The 19743-nt window shown below is 42.5% G+C and overlaps 1 protein-coding gene across 1 annotated transcript in view; it reads right to left on the bottom strand.

Annotated features, from left to right (window-relative positions):
* Window positions 1-3006: 3006 nt before the first annotated feature.
* Window positions 3007-19743, bottom strand: part of TMEM132C (transmembrane protein 132C) — an 835455-nt gene continuing 818718 nt past the window's right edge. The window contains exon 9 of the mRNA XM_040347368.1: window positions 3007-5461. Coding sequence (XP_040203302.1) covers window positions 4277-5461 — 1185 coding nt within the window. The 3' untranslated portion in view covers window positions 3007-4276. The remainder of the gene's footprint in view (window positions 5462-19743) is intronic.

Raw genomic sequence — 19743 nt, 5'->3', positions numbered from 1 at the left:
GCACCCAGATTCCGATAAGCCTCCCACCTGCAGACCCCGACAACCAATGGCTAGGATTGTCAGGAAGAGGCCCTTGTCCTCATCAACATGTGGACAAGGTGCTTCGGGGTAGGGGGCACAAGGCATCCCCCTGACCCAAAGCACTTATCCCCAAATGAGGGCATGCGGCCTAGTAAGGTTCAGGGGGGGCACTCTCTTCTCCCCACCCCCTTTCCTGACCGGCTAAGGGTCTGGTATGGACTTTGGTGGACCCCCACACCGTTTTCTGGCATGGGAGTTCCCCTTAAAATCCATACCAGACCGAAGGACTTGGTGTGCTCTTAGTGGGGGAACCCATGGCATTTTTTTTTTATTTGGCATAGAGTTCCCCCTCAAGATCATCAGAGCACAAGTCGCTTGCCAAAGTCGGATCATGCAAGACGGCGACCTGACTTTGAGCGGACTTCAATGAAGTAGGATCAAAGTAGTACAGGGAGCATTTTCAAAGTCGGACCAGTTAAAACGGCTCCCATAGGGAAACATAGATTTTCACACGTCATGCGACATGACCTCCCAATGTTGGAGCGTTTGTCGTACCAGTGTGAACCCATCCTCATACACACACACTAATAAGAAACAAACAGATCACAGGCGAGGATGGTTACCTTTAATAGCCATTCAAACCCCTTTGTGTCAATTTGTGTGCATGTTATCAGGCCAAAATCACCAAGGTATGTAAACTTTTGACTAGGGTCATTTGGGTAGTTTCTGTTGTCTGTTATGTTTAAAAAGAGTAAACACAGTTGGTTGATAATAAATGGCTTAAGCCAAACAGTAACCATGGGTAAAAGAAAAGTCTTTGTGTTATTCATATTCTCAGAAAAATGTCCAAGAAATCATAAATTCTTCCAGGGTATGTAAACTTATGAGCACACCTGTATATGTATATATATATATATATATATATATATATATATATATATATATATATAGTGTACTAAGAAACCCTGTACAGAGCCGGATGCCCTGTGATGAGTATTACGGAATGGGGTGTATACAATTGATTTTTTTTTTTTTTTTTTAAAACAAGTAATATTTTATTAAACTACATTCTGCATAAAGGACTTGCTTTCAATTGAAAAGGGAATACTGACCTGGCATAATAAAGTAAGTGCTGATGTATACAATTGATTTAAGAAAATTAAGCCAGCAACTTTCAGGTAAAACCAGGAGACAGAAAACTCTTTGTGGCGTCTGTAGAGGTCTGATGGTAGGCTTTTTTTTTTATTTCTAGTAAACTAATGATTATATATAAAGGGGAGACAATTGCATTACTTTACAAAACAGGTCTAATAATCTTTCAGGGAACAGAGCAGCGATGGTCAGTGGAATGGAGTAATGGAAAGGGGATGATGTTGGACATGTATTATATACTAGTAAGTGCCTCAAAACATCAGCACTGTGTTACTACTGCTGCTATTGTAAAAACTGAAATTATAATAATTATACAGTAGACTTGATAATGTGTCTGTGAAAAGAGTTGTATGTCTGTAATTTTTTGGCCTGGTGCCTGTAAAAAATAAAAACATGAGGTTGGCTTAAAAGAAAACCTTTAGTCACACACCTTTATTTTATAATATCAGAACTGTAATAGCAAGACAACTGATAGTTATTTTTGACAATCTATTATAACCTTACTTGAAAAATATCCTTTTATATTGCGAATGCTGCCTGCCTGCTGACTAGCTCATTCCACAATTTCCTGAATTCCCTGCATGCTTTGTGGCTTCTCCTCTGGTCATTCCCTTGGTTTACTTTCAATTCCTAAGGACTACATATCCGATCCCATTTTAAAGGGGTTGTATGGGTTTGTTTAAAAAAAGCAAAAAAAACATGTTATACTTACCTCTACTGTGCAGTTCGTTTTGGCCCCGATACTCCTGTTCTGGGGTCCCACAGCAGCTGTCTCGGCTCCTCCCCGCAAGAGCTAACCCCCTCTGGGAAGTGCTCTCCCAAGGGGGTTAGCTTGAGGGAGAGCTCCCGTGATATACAGTCAGCAGCCATAGCTGCCGACTGTATCACTAGGTCCCGCCGCCCGGCGCACCTCGTCATTGATTTGATTGACAGCAGTGGGAGCCAATGGCTGCGCTGCTATCAATCATCCAATAAAGAGCCACCTCAAGCTGGGGGAAAGCATTGCGGGATCACGCCCACCAGATTCGGGGCTCACGTAAGTAAAACTAGGGGACTGGGGGGCCGGAAAGTGCAAGGTGTTTTTTCACCTTAATGCATAGGATGCATTAGGGTGAAAAAACATAAAGCTTTACAATTCCTTTAACTCGTTGCCTGCAAGCAGTGATTCCTGTGCTAACTCCTCTCAGCACCTCGGAAGGCAGGCTCTGTGAAATGTGTGACACAATAGGAACCACTCACAGGGCATAGTGAATACTAATTACAGAATTCAAGGAAGTAAATGTGTGGGATTCATCAAAAATTATGTCTTTAAACTCCAAGTTAATTCAGATTAAAAGAAGTAGGCTGGAAATAATTGTGGTACAATGCGGTAATACATAGAGGATTTAAAATTTTGGCCATAGATACCCTTTAAATCATGTGCAAGCTAAAATATATTTTTTTCCCTTACAAATGACTGGGTATTCAAAGAGAACAGATTCACCATATTTACAAAGCTGATATAAACATTTAGAATGATAAATGAACATTCTCTTCTCCTTTAGTAAATTAACTTTACTTTGTTTTAATATATTGTAGATTAGATGACATCTGACTCTTCGGCTCTTTTGGAATTATGAATCCAAGTGTGTCTTGGCTTCCACCAGGTACTGAAGTCTTCTGTGAACAATAGAGAGATTGAACAGGGAGACTGCAAACTATTATGTCATTTCATGAGTTTGCAGCTTGTGCTGTGGTAATGTAACATTGTTATTTTGCCAAGATATGAAAGGCAAAATACCATCTCCATTTTAAATCACAGAATAAGTAATATATATTTGTGAGTCATTGTACTTTATAGTTAAAGCGCCTGATCAGCTTTAGCTCATCAGAAATTTTTAATTTATCCCTGAAAACATTCTCAAATACATGGGTTAAAGATGCGTTGACATTGTAGCACCAGTAGGCCAAAACCTTTGATTCAAATTAGCTGCCATGTCTTTTTGAGTTTAAATACGCTACCATTTAGTGCATAAGCATTTATTAAGATGCCCTCTCTGGCAGGCATCATTCATTTCTGTGGACATGCTGTAGGCCATTGTTTATTAAAACATATGTAATGTACAGAAACCCATTGCAATAATCTGCCATTGTTCTCATTACCCTTAACCAAGCTGGAATTTCATTGGTTACTATAGGTTTACACGGTATCACCACCTCACCTATTACATGTATGAATTAACTCATTATATTCACATTAACAGCATCCACAAAAGAAAAAAAAAAACAACCTAATAATATTCTAGTACCATCAGGTCAATTGTGCATTGCTGGTAGGTCAGAGGATCATACAGTCAAATATGGTATTAGCCTGCAAATTGTTCAGATTCTGCTTTGTTCAATTAAAAATGCAAACCAGAGCAACCCAAAGCAGACAATCAGATTTTACACAATAAATGTCCAATCAATTACTGCATTTGTATTGGTTGCCATCAGTTACACGGTAATACTGTATTATGCTTTATGCAATAAAATTCTGTATTAACTGACTCCACTGGGATTAATGCTTTATGGGGGAAGACATTGATAGATACAAGTAGTATATATGTACCATCATAAATAACCTTCTATGTAGGCCCTTGCAAGAATTTGAATAACACAAAAAAACTTTTACTGACATAGTCTCCCTCCCCCATTTATTATACATATTTACAGAAATGGGGCAAGGAATGCTTTCTAGGTTTGTGAAAATATTGTTTTACATATTGTCCTTTAGTTACATTTCTTAGAAATATAAAATCATTTTTTTCATATTTTTTTTTTGTTTTTTTATAAACTGTTTTTGGTACCTCCACTGTATGCATGAAATATTTTTTTTACTTTATTATCTTGTGAATTTTATAAGAACATTCATTTGCTGACTCATTCCCTTCCAGTCTATACATCCATCTGATTTTCATTAACTTAGTATTTGCTCTGTCTTAGAAAACTATGCACATTTTGGCATCTATGTGTTAGAGAACACATGGGGTTGGAGAACCCAGTGGTCCTTCATAATCACAATAAATCATAAAAAAAAACTTGAAGGCATTGATATTTGCAGAACATCATCTCAACTGGCTATTTATATTTTATCTTTAAACTTCTGCATATAGTTTCTGAGGTCCTTGGATTCTCCCAAGTCCATATCTTGGCACACCCATTTAATATCATCTTCGTTGGCTGTCAATAATGAGTTGACTGTGGGACAACTGTCATCAGCGGGGATTGTGGTGAAGGTAGTAAATTTTACTCGCTTTCTCTTTGAAGTTGGGGAATGCAAGGGATCATTTTTCTTGTTTTTCACAGTTTTTTCTGTTTCTTCTCCTGATCGATGTGAGTGGCTCTGCACATTCTTTTGTGTATTACCATTGAAAAGATGATGACTCTCTTCTAAGGTAATCCCTCGGTCTATGATGGTGGTGTGCTCATCTTGCTGTGGGGATACATCTGGTGTGCTTTCTAGTAACTCAGTTTCGTTACCCAGCCATACCCAGTCATGAGAATGAGTCAGGTTTGCTTGTCCTTCCACTGGCATTTGTTTGTGACGATATTTCAGGGCAAATGTGGCACAGTTTATTAGGAAGACTAGGATGGCAAGGCAGAAAACCCCAAGTAATGCATACATTCCAATCTCTAGATCACTCAAGCCTCTGTGTGCTTGCATGAGGTCATTGTCTTCTGCCTCTCCATTGCTTTTCGGTAAGTCTACTTGGGCAGGAAAATTGGTAAAATCTATTGGGATGTTTTGCAGAGGACTATCTTCAGAAAATCTGTTCCCATACATTCTATTGTTTAACACTGATCTAGCAGTAGTACTTCCTTTTCGTATGGCACTTTTATCATGTTCTAGAACAGAGCCATCATACCTCCCATCGCTACCATAACGATCTTGGTCTGTGGTTTTCTGTCTGCGGTCACTGGTGTGATTTTCAATATCCTCCTCATCATACTCACTCCCACCAGGAGAAATTGCATCATTTTGCCCAAACTTGACCTTGATATATCCATTGCCTACCGCAAGAACACTTTTTCTCTTAGATTTTTGGCAAGATTCAGAAATCATGAAGTCAACCTTTACCAGAGCCCCTTGTCCTTCCCCTTCTGCTATCACGATGGGAAATTTAATTAAACTACCGGTACTTTGTTGAGTGGAAACAATTGATTCATCAAGGGATGTAGCAAATATGGAAAAGTCCTTGGAATCGTAGATGTCAAGGGGTGTTACAACTCCATCACTAAACTGTATCCAAACGCTGACAACTGCTTCCTAAAAGAGAAAGAATACATATCGTAAGCAAATATATGAAAAAGAAACACAAAAAAACAATTGATAACATTTAACTGTGGCTCACATTTATGAAATGACTAAATATGTGTAGGTATTCCTGCAATCAGCCTGCTCTAGACCTGAGCTTTACCCATGTATTTTCCTTTAGTTTAAATGATCTAAGGTGCCCCCTAACAAAAATACTAACACCCACAGGTAAAGCAGTACAACTATAAATATTCATAATCCTGAAAAAAAGTTCTTATGTTGCCTTTGCATGGATTTCAAATATTTCAATACTAAGGTGTGCCAGGTTCTTCCACACCTCTGTGTCTGGGGAAGGTAATGGTACATTGGAATAGAGGGCATAGATTAAAAAAGTCTATGGACTCTTGGCAAGTATGTACAAATTTGTTATTACAGGACTGTGTTTTTTTTTCCACTAAAGCTGGAGAGTGCAAAATCAGGCTCACTTCTGCATAGAAACCAATCAGCTTGCAGGTTTTATTGCCACAAATGTAAGTGTAAGTAAAACCCCTATCATTTTCAGCCATAGAAAGCTGTCATCTTTGCCTCTGTTTAATCTACAACTGCCATGATACTGCATATGTGATCAGTTATGACACCAGCCATTGGATGGTTTGACAGTTTGGTTGAGAGCACAACCAATGGGAGTGTTACATTCCCAGCATGTGCCGTAACTGAAACTGTTTTATGAATGGGTTTACCTCTGCTTTAATTAAACAAGGATAGACGCTGATCAATTTCTATGCAGACATGAACCTGATTTTGCACTCTCCAGCTTTAGCAAATAAACACTGTGTGTCATAGATAACCATCTATCCTCACCTTTTCACACATGAAAAGTGAACTAACTCATAACACCTACCCCACACTAGGGATGAGCCAAACACCCCCCCATTCGGTTCGCATCAGAACCGTCGAACGGACCGATCGTTCGCGCAAACTTTTAGAACCCCATTGAAGTCTATGGGACTCGAACGTTCGAATTCAAAAGTGCTAATTTTAAAGGCTAATATGCAAGTTATTGTCGTAAAAGGTGTTTCAGAACCCAGGTCTTGCCCCAGGGAACATGTATCAATGGAAAAAAAAGTTATAAAAATGGTTGTTTTTTTCTCGAGCAGTGATTTTAATGATGCTTAAAGTGAATTTTTTTTTTTTTTTATTTCTTTAAATATCGTACCTGCTGGGTGTTAAGAAACAAGTCATTTAAAACTCTTTGCGGCTTTAATGTAATGTCTGGTCCCTGCAATATGGATGAAAATCACTGAGAAAAATAGCATGGGTTTCCCCTCCCCCCTCCCCCCAGGTCATTACCAGCCCCTTTGGCCCTATATACTTTGAACAGCAGTATACAGGCGGTGCAAACAAGACAGGGACTGTAGGTTTGTTGTTAAGTAGAATCTGTTTGTAATTTTGAACTGGTACTTTTTTAAAGTGTAGCTCCAGCCAAAAAATCTATTGTTTTGGCTTTTTGGAAAACATAGAGCAGTGAGTGCGCAGTGAGGTAGGGTAGTACTGTAGTGACGTTGTACAAAACAGCCATGCTGCTATCACTGCTGTGGTTTTTGATGCCCCTCGGCCTCCTGACTGTTTTAAAGGTTCAACTTCACATCTATGCGATGCATCAAAGTATGTGCCTTGCTGCAGAACAGACTATTAATTTGAGAATGAACTGCCTGCCACCCCTCAATAGCACCAAAGTGCATGGGCCTTTTTTTAATTAAATTTTTTTAATGCCGCTGCACCAAAATGCATGGTGCTTTTGTTAGCATGCATTTTTATTTTTGTGTTGTTTTATATATATAATGTGTGTGTAAATAATAAAAAAAAAATCACAAAAATGCATGCTAACAAAAGCACCATGCATTTTTTTGAGAGTTGTGAGAGAATCGTGATTTTCATTCTAAGATTCTTTGTGATTCTCATTTTTCCCAGAATCATGCAGCTCTACTGCCTTTAGGAATTAATATGAGAAACACCAGCAAATCTATTGACGTAGCTTTAGATGCACACTGTACAGAGGACACAGACAGTACACCACGTGAGAATACTGCAGCTAGCACAATCACCTGCCTGCCTGTCAGTAAATTAGGAAGAGCGGATCTAGCTAAACTATACAGTATATAAATATATATACAACACCTGGGATGCATATATATCCTCTACACACTGTAACTCTAACTGACTAGCCTGCCTGACTGCTCTATCTAACTCCAAAAAAATGACACTCTCTCTCTCTCTCTGTCTCTCTCTGTAAACCACCAACACACTACACAAGGCCGACTTCCAGGCAGCATTATATAGTGTGGGGAGTGTACTAAACCCCCCTGAGCCATAATTGGCCAAGGCCACCCTGGCTTTGGCCAATTATGGCTCACCTTTTTTTGCGTGCTGTGATTGGCCAAGCATGCGGGTCATAGTGCATGCTTGGTCAATCATCAGCCAGCAATGCACTGCGATGCCGCAGTGAATTATGGGCCGAGACACACCACTCGAATTTGGCGCGAACGGCCCAAAACGTTTGTAATTCGACGAACGATCGAACATACGATGTTCGAGTCGAACTTGAGTTCGACCCAAATACGAAGCTCATCCCTACCCCACACAATTGGTCCCTACTTCACTTACCTTCTTGGATGATTATGTTTCACTAGGCATGCTAGCTGATTTAGCAGTCCGGGAATTTAAAAACAGCACCCATCTTTCTTTTGGGATGACATTCTGAGACAAAGGAAGCTCAGAGAGATTCTCATTGGCCATGTGGCAGTGCCGACCAATGCTTACTCACTATTGGGAGAATTATGTTACTACACAATCGTTGGGCTGTGTACTGCATTTTTCTTTTACAAAAAAAGTTTATTATCATATAATCCAACAGTACAGGTTTACGATAGGGTATTATAGTATACATCGTACAAAGCAAATCCGGCCTGCAAGCCCTAACCAACATAAAGGAAGCAGGAGCCGAGCTCTTATGCTATACTCAAATATAAGATAAAAAAATAAAAAAATCCTTAGAACCATACGGTCTAGAAACCGGGCTATGCCCGGCTGTCTGTAAACCTGTAGAACAAGTATATAATACACAACAGAAGAACCTAAAGGTTAGCATCCTTTAGAAAGAGTAGAGAGGATTAACTGCCAAGAGAAAAGAGACTATGGGAGAATGGAAAAAGAAAAAAAAGAATGAAGCAGAACGAGAAGAGGGGTAGAAGGCGAAGAGGGAACGACAGAGGAAGGGGGTGTGAGGTACACGGGGTGCGCGCAAGAGGAGTCCTATATTGACAGTAATGCAGTGTCAAACCAAGAAGGGTGGTGGTATGTAATCCAAGGCTGCCAAACCCTAAGAAATTTGTAATGCGTATCGCGATTGTCAACCTCGTTTCAGTAAAGAGATGCTGGGCTAATTGCCTCTCTGGAGGCAGTAATTCCACAATAGGCTTACCAAGGAGTGCTACATAAGGATCCATTTTAATGTTAATTTGAAATAGATTGCAAAGGAGAGTGTATACCCTAATCCACAGTCTGCACGCCCGGGGGCATGACCACCATATGTGTGCCATGGAGCCCTCCTGGGAGCACCCCCTAAGACAGAGTGGAGAATAATTTGGAATAAAGCGAGCCAATCTCACCGATGTATAGTACCACCTGTACAGAACCTTATAGGCGTTTTCCAAGATCAAAACGTTACGTGAGAACTTGGACAAAGTTAGTGTCATCGCCTGCCAGTCCTCAGGGTCCAACCGCTTCCCCAACTCTCTCTCCCATTGAAGGTGGTAGGATCTCACCGGGGGTCTCCTTGTGGATATCACAGCCGAATATATCAGTGAAATCAGGCCCGGTGAATGGGGTCTGGCTCTACAGAGACCCTCAAAGGGGGTCAAAGTATAAGGGGCAGGCTGAGACTTAATAAGACTCTGAAGAAAGTGGCGAAGCTGTAAATAGCGATAGTGCTCTCGTAAAGGAATACTGTGAGAAGAGCGTAAAACGTCAAATGTCAGAATTCTAGTAGGCCTCAAGAGTAAATGAACATCTGTGAACCCGAGAGAACTGGGATGTATTTTCGCACCCCGGCGGAAATAGAGGGCATTGTAAAAGTCGTAAGAGTGGGAGATGAGGAGAGATCAACCCTGCAGAGTACTTTACAGGTAGAGAGAAAATTAAAGAAATTAGATCAAGGAAAACACAATGAACTCGGAGTAAACATATTCCAGACATCAATGTTGCAATTTGTAGTGGGACTAAAGCCCACTGGAGGGTCGGAAGTTGGCCAAAACTTCAGTTTGGGCCAAGTTCCGATACATGGGGGAGCAGTGGTCCGTCGGAAACCACTCGGCATAGTTTTAAAAGTAGACTGAATATTGAGGTCAAATCAACTATGGCACAGAGTAAACAGAAAAACATGTTTGATAGACACCACCTAAATAGAGGTAAACGCAGTCTTAATTCCTAAATTATATAACATAACAGTTTAAAGTGCAAACGGCAAACTGAAGGTCGGGGGAGTTCCGCACCCCCCGGAGCCCCCACAAAAGTCCGGGAAGTCCAGAGCACAGGACCAGCCCACAGCAAATGCAATGTCAACGACATTCTCAGACTATCACTGAATCAATGAGGGCCACAAATTGTGATCCGCAGTGGGCTGGGCACACCCACAATTCTAGTGGGAGCACTCAGCACAGCACAAGGACAGCCCCCATGAGCTGCAGATCAAAAACATACACCCAAAAAAAAACGGGGGGGGGGGGGGGAAGATCGGGGGAACAGGGGGCACAAATCAAGGTAGGCCAAATGACCATGCGAATGCAACCCCATCCCAATAACCAAATGCCACCATCACACAGTTGGGGCATCATCAGGCAATGGGGCAACCACACGGTGAGGCGTCTGGGAGCAAGGGGGGGTGGGACAGGACCGGGCCACAGGCCCAGAAAGGGGAGGAGGGAAGAAAAAAAAGGGTGAGAGGCAGTCCAGATATCGTAAAGTTCTTGAAGCAGAAATTGCCTAAGTATAACAACTGGGCCCTCAAAAGAAAAAAAAAAGGAAAAAGTCAAGAGCAAGATGAATAGTCATACTCAGAAGTCAAGATGCGATCCGACAGTCGATTCATCAAAACAGGCTCCGGAAAGGGCAGCCTCTCAAGCATGTAAGTATGATCCGGTGGCTGTGTCTTGGGAGAAGCGGGTGCTGAAAGAGTCCCCAGGGCCGAAATCCGGCCTGGACGTTAAAGCGGGGTGGAGCAAGATGGCCACCGCGTTGTAGGCCCGAAGACACCATTCTCCCCACAGGCCGCCAAGGACAGGTGTTGCCAGGGATCAGGGGCGGCAGTTAGCTTGCAGCCGGGCTCCGCAGCCCACACTATAGGACCGACAAGCCCGCGGAGGCCCAGGAGTCCGGGAGCAGATGAGGGTACCTCAGTCAGGTGGAGGAAGATGGCCGCCGGTCCCGGACTAGGCCGAAGCCTCGAGTCGCCTCCCGAGTGGTCCCCAGCGCCCGGAACGCCGCGATTTCGGGCCAGTGGAGAGCGGATCCTGCCCAGAGAGCCCCCGGTGTTGTTGCAGTGGCAGGATGGGTCTCCTGGGAGCTGGATGCAGAGGATTGAAGATCGGGTAGCCGGAGCTCAGCCGCAGCACGTCCAATCCAGCTCCCCGCCATTCCACACCCCCCAGTGTACTGCATTTTTCAAATACCCAGACAGCTACACCAGAAGGCATGGGTGGCAGAAGATAATCTTCCAAAGAGGTAAGTGCCTCAGGGACCAGAGATATCAGAGGGTATTGTGAGTTAGTTCTACTTTTCATGTTTCGTGAAAGGGTGAACCACTATATTAATTAGGGAACAATTATGTGAACATGTGGAGGCTGAATCAGTATAGGGTCTGAGACTCTTCACTTAGTAAATTGAGTGATAATTCATTTGATATGGATATAGAAAGTAGCATTTACTAGCAACTATATTTAACTTTTTTAACCTTGCAACCTTAAAATACATCACATATAAATCATGTTCTATCGACAGCTGTGCTTTATGAATTCTCCTGTTTATAGGAATCTCCAATGCAAATTGTATTTTGATGAATTTTAATTTTCTGCTGCCATGTAAAAGTGATCAGTAATATTGATTTTTGGTAAAAATAATTGACTGTGCAATTTATCAACCAATTCAAGCTCGCAAAAGTAGTCAATAGTGAATACTGGAAAATATTGAAAAATCCATACTAAATGCACACATTATCTTTAAAATATTACATTCTGGTATAAATTACCCAATGTTCATTTGTGTATGTAAAACCTGATTAAAGACTTATTAAAAATTATATAAATACATTTAGGATTTAGTAAAATGTTAGGTACTTAAAGTCTTACCATTGGTTTGTTTACTAAAGCAGCTTTAACTTCCCTAAATCAGCCTGTCCTCTAAAATATTTCCGCATATTAGGCCCAGTATGAGAGTAGAAGCCTCTCTACAGTGGTTCAAAACACACTACCCACTGAGATAGAGCTAAACAATCATCATTATGCTTATGATCTGTGCTGATTCGAGAGCTGTAGCTCTGATTCATAAGAGTGTCCGTCCTCACCTACTGGACTTTTGGAGGACAGGCTAATTTAGGAGAGCTGTAGATGATTCAGCAAACAAACCAACAGTAGGACTTTAAGCACTTACCATTTTGCTGCACCAAAAATGTGTTTATATATATTTTACTGAGATTTCAGTTGGGTTAAAAGTGTCGGTCCTCGGGGGTAAATTTACTTTCAGTTTTTAGCTTTAGATCAGTTGGGAATGGGTTAAATCTTTTGTCAAGTTTTTGTTACTGTCTGTGTCCCTGCTAGGGTGATCCACCCCTTTATTTGTCTATGTGACTACTGTTACCATGATGGAATGCGAGGGGAAAATAAACATTTTAGAGTTGTCACCAGACCAGTGAGTGTCAGGCCTTGTACTCACGACCGGATCTGTGCGCTGGAAACTGTCTGCCCGACAGTTTCCGGCGTACAAGGCTGATTTGTGTTTTGTTCCGCTGGCGTGTACACACCAGCGGACCAAATTCCCGTCGTACCGGAACGCGTGCACGTAAACTACGTACGACGTCACTATAAAGGGGAATACCAAAGTTAATGGCGCCGCCCTCTGTTCCTCTTTTGCTAGTTACGGGTTTGCTCGTGTTAGTGAAGGTTTGGTTAGAGCTGATTCGCGCTTCTCGGTCTCCAGGCTTTGACAGCGTGTATTCACGGGTTCAGTGCGTGTGCTTGCGGTAACGTAGTTGTCATTCGGCTATAGGCTAGCAGGTTGTTTCTGCTTTAGCAGTTGCATCCTGTGCGCTCGTATCTGTTTGTCACGCGTTTGTCGCAGGTAGTGCTGGATTTGCGAGTGCTTTCTGTTTCAGTGTGTTCTTGACTGACCAGCCGGCCGGTTTGAAGCCATGATGGAGCAGCAGCGTCAATTTTCGCGAGTTGGTGCTGTTTATGGGATGGCTGCTGGATATGTTCATTTGTCCAGTACTTTGGCCAGAAACAGGGGGCGGAGGCGTTTCTGGACCAAGAATTGGTTGCGCCAGCGTGACCAGTTCTCACATATGCCTCTGCTTAGGGAACTCCAGGAGAATAATCCTAATGACTTTAGGAATTTTCTCCGCATGACCGACCCCGTATTCAACAGTCTGCTGGAACTTCTGTCCCCCTATATCACGAGGCAGGACACTGTGATGCGCCAAGCCATCACGGCCGAGCAGAGGCTTATTGCCACGTTGCGGTACCTGGCGACTGGGAGGAGCCTGCAGGACCTCAAGTTCTCGACAGGCATCTCTCCGCAGGCGCTTGGGGTCATCATACCGGACACGTGTGCTGCCATCATCAAAGTTCTGCACGAGGAGTATATTAAGGTATGTTTCCTGGCTGTAATAATGTGGCCAACTAACTTTATTTTTATTTTCCCAGATATGCTGTGTGTTTAACTAACGTTACCTTTTCTCCCTATGCATGTTGATATAAGCTTTACATGTTTTATTCTTGGCCTACCTGCATATTTGTCCCTTACCCAATATTAACCTGTCCAGCATGCTATCCTAGGGACAAACCCACCTTGCCATTTTTTAAAACAGGACTTTTTGTTTTTTGTGTCCCCCCCCCCCCCCTTCAAACTTTTATTGTCCCCATCAGAGGGCTGTGGAGTCTCTTAATGAAGTGGCCCTATATATTTCATTTCCCAAATTCTCCATGCACATTTTTCTAATGCAATTTTAATACTGTGAACTGTCACAAGGATGCTTGTAGGATGTATTTGTTACAAAGTACTAAATCTCTATTTTTGTTTGTCCCCACAGCTACCCTCCACACCACAGGAATGGCAGTCTGTGGCTTCCCAATTTGCCCAGCGGTGGGATTTTCCAAACTGCGGTGGAGCAATAGATGGGAAACACGTCCGCATTGTGCCCCCACCCCGCTCGGGGTCCTACTATTATAATTACAAGGGTTATCATAGTATTGTGTTGATGGCGGTGGTGTCGGCACAGTATGAGTTTCTATATGTGGACGTGGGGAAGAACGGCCGGATGTCTGATGGGGGAGTGTTCGCACGGACTGATTTCTATGATCGTCTCCAAGCTGGTGGTCTGGCATTGCCACCAGATGAAGATAATGTGGAAGGACTTCCGTTTGTGTTCCTAGCGGACGAGGCTTTCGGGCTTGGTCCTCACCTCATGCGGCCTTTTCCCCAGAGGACCCTCACCACAGAGAGGAGTGTGTTTAATTTTCGGTTGGGCAGGGCTCGGAGGGTAGTCGAGAATGCCTTTGGGATACTCACCAACCGGTTCCGCCTGTTCAGGACATCGATACATCTGGCGGAATATAAATTGGACACCGTTGTATTTGCCTGCTGCATTTTGCACAACTTTTTACGCAGGCACTCCCAGACGTACCTACCCGACATCGGTTCTGAGGCAAGACTACCCTCAGATCCCCTTCCCGGGCTGGACACTGGTCGCGCTGGCTTGGCCCCCCAATCAGCTCGTGAGGTACGCAACAAATATGTTGAGTACTTCATGGGTCGGGGGGCCATTGCTATGCCAGATCATATTTCTTTCTAATTCGGCCCCCAAAGAAAGGAATATTCTAAAAAATAATAAATAATTAGACCATTGGACTTTATACAGTTGTTTGTCATTAATGCTTTTTCTCTTTTTCTGTCTTCCTGGTTCTCTAACTAACTTCTTCAATTGTAATGCATAATTGATTTCTCCACTTTTAGTAACTAACCACATTTTGCACAGTATTCACTCATCTACAAACAGGGTATTGAGTCTAGAAATAAGAAGCAACTCCATTTGTAAATTTTGAGGTCAAGTATTTTAATTTTTGCTTGTTCATGACCCCAAAAATTATTTTATAGTTTTTTCATTACTCCCTGCTTTTGTACTTGGGAGTCTACAAAATTTTTTTATATATTTTTTTTTTTCAGGTAATTCAACCAAAAATATTATGCAGATTATACATTTATTAACAAGTTCACTTTTTTTTTTATCAAATATAGTTAGATTTATTTTTTACATATATATATATATATATATATAGATTATTTTTGGTGGGGTGTTTACCGCCTTAATTTTTTTTTTTGGGCATATTTTTTATGCACAAAAAACAATAATTTTTTAACCATTTTTTTTGTTTTTGGTGTGTTTTTCTAAAAGAAAATTTTTAGGTGAGATTTTGGAGTCAAATCTCTACTTCACTAAATTCAGTGATTAGAGAGATTTATAATTCTATATATATATATTTCAAATTTTTTGGCGTTGTTTATTCTTTATGGTCTAAACTTTATAGTATCCCAAAATGTTCAACATGGTCAAAAAGTAACAAAATCCAAATCCAAAAATATAAAAACTCACAACAGCAGTCAGTCATGGTGTGCTTTCACACTGGAACACGCCAAAATTGGAAGATACACACATTCAGTGCAAACTCGCCAAATGTCATTGGTTCAACAGACAAATGGCCACATGTGCTATCTGACATCATGGGTGATCAATGTCTGTGTTCTGTGGGAGCAAACCCTTCCTCTCAACTACTTGAGGATGGAGGAGGGGGTTGGACCCACAAAGCACAGACATTAGATATTCTGTGATGGCAGATAGCACATGTTGGCACACTGTGTGTGTATCTTCAAATTTTGGCGTATTCATTATTCAAACTGTAAAAATGTTTGTGGGGGCGGGGGATGGGCGGGGGGTGTTTCAGTCTTTGACACGGCCCATCATGTCAATAATGTTTTTAAAATTAGATTCGATGACCATCATTCTTTGCCGCATATTGTCCATTTCCGTGCAGCATTCCAAAAGGACATTTGTTAAATTCTCTTCCATGACAACCATCCTTTCACGCATATTGTGCATTTCAGTGCTGCACTCCATTACCTGCTGAATAATTATAGCAGCACTTGCACGTGAAAATATTGGCACACCATCCTCCTCCCCTAAAAAAAAAATTAAAAATGGCATTTACAACATTATTTTTCGATGAGGCCTATCTACATATGTTTTTTTGAATCAAGCTAGGGTGACACTGACCTGATGGGCTTCTCCTTTCCACCTCTTCGACATCTTCTATCACTCCTCCTTCTTCCACCACCTCCCCATCATCTTCTATCACTCCTCCTTCTTCCACCACTTCCCCATCATCTTGGACTCCTCCTTCATCCATCAATCCACCTTCTTTCAATTCGCCAAATTGTTCTTCCGCCACTTGCCCTTCATCTGCTATAACTTCTAAGTCCAAAATTACTTCTTCCTCCTCTCTTCCTTCCTCCTTTCTTCCTTCCTCCTCTCCTTCCACATCCTCCTCTCCTTCCACATCCTCCTCTCCTTCCACATCCTCTTCTCCTTCCACATCCTCTTCTCCTTCCACATCCTCTTCTCCTTCCACATCCTCTTCTCCTTCCACATCCTCCTCCTCCTCCACATGTTGAGATGGCAGATTTTGGCCTTGTCTGGCCCTCTCTGCCTCCTCCAAATGCTGGCGACTTCTTTCCCCTGAAATAAACCAAAAAAAATGTAGACTCATCAGCACACAGATATTGGAGAGCATAAATCGCACACATTGCTTAGAAGATGCTTTCATTTAGTTACTTTTATCTTTCACCAAACCTACATTTTGCAATTACTTCTATATGGCAAGCTCTGATCCTGCCCCTTTTTAGCAAAGTGACACACATGGATGTCCCCCCTAAACTGTATTTCTGGGAGACCCTACCAAAACCCATTTTTGATTTGGGGAGACACAGGTGCTCTGCATTGCAGATGTGAAAACATCTGCTTTATTACCACTGTTTTTAGAATGAATCCTGTTTGCCTTTCCCATTCTCATACTTTTTTTTTCTAGAACTAGCTTTTACACAATGTTTACAAACAAAGTTTTTGGCCAGTGAGCCATGTCCAGGTGTGTTGTTCCTGGAATAACCGAGCCTTTCTGAGAAACTATGTGATGTTACGTTGTTTACTAAGAACACTATTTGTAAATATGTAGTTATTTATGTCCTAAAAAATAAATGACAACATGTCTTTAAAATTACAAGCAGGCCAAGGAGGCAGATGGTGAAATATACATGGCAACACATTATTGCAGACAATCACCCCCCCCCAACCCCAATATATATTTACTTACTTTTACGCAGAATTTTAAGTATTTTCTTCATCTGATGTGGCTCCCTCAATTTTAAGTCTGACCATCGTTTCCTCAGCTGTTCCTTGGACCTGGTGATCCCAAACATCCTCTGCATTCTCCTCGCCACCTTGTCCATAATATGTGCCTTTCGGCGGTTAGGGGTCTTGTATGGCCCTAATTCACCATCATAGTCCTTCTTTCGCATGATGTAAACTAACTCCACCATTTCCTGGAACCGCATATTAGTGGCTTTATATCTTCTTTGCCTTGATCGGGACGTCCCTGCCTCTGTCCCTTCACTTGTGGCATGAGAGCATCGTGCCCGCTCGTGTGACATCGCCATCTTTCCTTTCCCACAGAGATTATGGGCGTGGAAAAGATGAATTCTTACGCCATGGGCGGAGAAGAGGGCGGCGTTTAATACATACGCGGAGTGTAGAGAATGCAAACAACGTGTTTACGTCGGTTACGCGGAGAATCTTCGAGCGCATCCAGAACATACACAGTTAACGCCATATTTCCTAAACTCATTGATTAGGGGCCTCGCAAAGGTGACGAGGGCGGGGTTTAATAAATACGCGGAGTGTTTAAAAGGTTTACGCCGTGATTACGCATCTTACGCGGTAATTAGGCGAGCGTGAGAAACGAGGAGCGAGAGACAGGAAGGTAAGGAAATTAAAAATGTGATCAGCAGAGGCCTTGAAAATGTAGACACATGGGATGGGGGTTTGGGCTGTTGGTTGCACCCTTTTTAAGCTATTCTGTCTATGGGGTACCACAATGTTATTTTGGTTTCCAAATGCTTTTGGACACCTCACAAAATAGAGATGTGAACAATGCTGTACCTCATTGACAAGTTTTTGAATGGTGTATTCAGATCAGGCAAAGTATTGTTCAAGTGTTGGTTGTACAGAGGTCATTAGGAAGTGTCTTTTATGTCATCCATTGTCAGGGGCATGAGATTTACACATGAAAGAGTGCCTAGATGAAAACTGTCATTTGTAAGCATTGTTTATTTTTCTATATTAAAAATATTTACTGCAATGTGAACAATGGCTCTGCATCTAGCAAATCAATGTTTGGTACAAGCAATGCGGCCGAGCTGCCAATCATTGTTTAAACAAGAGAGACTGTGTTTGTAATTAGATATAGGTAATAAATTTGAAGACACATATTAGATCAAGGTCAACGCTGATCCTTTGGAATATTTATTTTTCTGTGGTTTATGTTTTTGTAATCTAGACTCAAAAAGAAATATAATTTTTGAAAAATTACAATGGACCTCCTACAAACCAAGGAATCTATAGAGGCCTTACTCCAAAAATATCAGGAGACGCCCATCCTGTGGAATTCCAAGCACTCTTTATATTGCAATAAAGAGGTACGAGCGGCAGCACTAGAAGAGCTAGCAAATTATATGCAAACTTGGGTGCCAGGATGCACTGCCAACATGGTGAAGGATAAACTTGCCAACCTCAGAAGCACATACAGGAGAGCATACAAAGCTAATAAAAGCAAAAAATCGGGAGCAGCAGCAAGACAAGCAAAGGAACCCAAACTGTGGTATTATAAACAGATGGCTTTTTTGCGGGACGAAATGGAAGGCAGGAAAACGATGTCGAGTCTTTCTTCCAACCTTTCCTCCATGCTACCTTCCAGCGGACCTTCCCCAGATGACCACAGCCCTGCAGAGTCGGAGGAAGAGGGCCTGGCTGACAGAGATGCAGATCTGCCACCCTTCGATGAGGAGGTATAGTAGTTTCCTCTATATTTCTGGCGTAAATAATTCTTGGTGGATTAATGATTAGATATTGTAAAAAAAAAACCAAGCTGGGAAAAAGCAAAAAAAAAGGTGTTCAGACAAATAGGTGTCAGAGATGACAACTGCAGGGGTCAGAAGTAGAGTGTATTCAAGTAATAATGAACAGAAAATACTAAACGAAAAACATGAAAATGAGTGTGGTTTTATTTAGCGAAATTGTAAAAAATGTCATTTTTTTTCCACACAGGAAGAAGAGATCAGCCAGGAGGTGGCAGATCCTCAGGTGTCTGTCAGCCAGGAGGAGGCCGGGGTCAGTGGCAGCCAGGAGGAGGCCGGGGTCAGTGGCAGCCAGGAGGAGGCCGGGGTCAGTGGCAGCCAGGAGGAGGCTGGGCCCAGTGGCCTGCAGCAGGTCCACCCGGCCAGGAGAACCACCACCAGCCAGTCTTCTCCCCCCCAGGTGAGGCCATCAGGCCGAAGGAGGCAGTTGAGGCCTGTGGAGGAGGCAAGCCTCCGCATGATCCAGGAGGCAAGCGCCATCATGAGGGCCCCCCTCAACCCCACAGAGGCCTTCAGTGCCTCATTGGCCCATGATTTAAATGAAGGGGAGGAGGACCAGAGAAGACTGGCAAAGGCCCTGATGAACCAGGTCCTTTGGTGGATGCAGAGGGGCCTGCTGACCCCAGACACTGGGCTATGTGACCCGGCCCGGCTTGCGGAACACCATCCTCCTGCTGCCACATCGACCCCACCTGCAAGACCCCGTGTTCGATCCGCTGGAAGGCTGCCTGGAGGGAAGGCTGGAAAGAGGAGGAAACGTTGATTTTCTGCCTTCCATTTCCTTC

Source organism: Rana temporaria, chromosome 1 (assembly GCF_905171775.1).
Source record: "Rana temporaria chromosome 1, aRanTem1.1, whole genome shotgun sequence".
Taxonomy (NCBI): Eukaryota; Metazoa; Chordata; class Amphibia; order Anura; family Ranidae; genus Rana; species Rana temporaria.
Note: the sequence above shows the minus strand (reverse complement) of the source record. Positions and strands in the feature narration are given on the sequence as shown.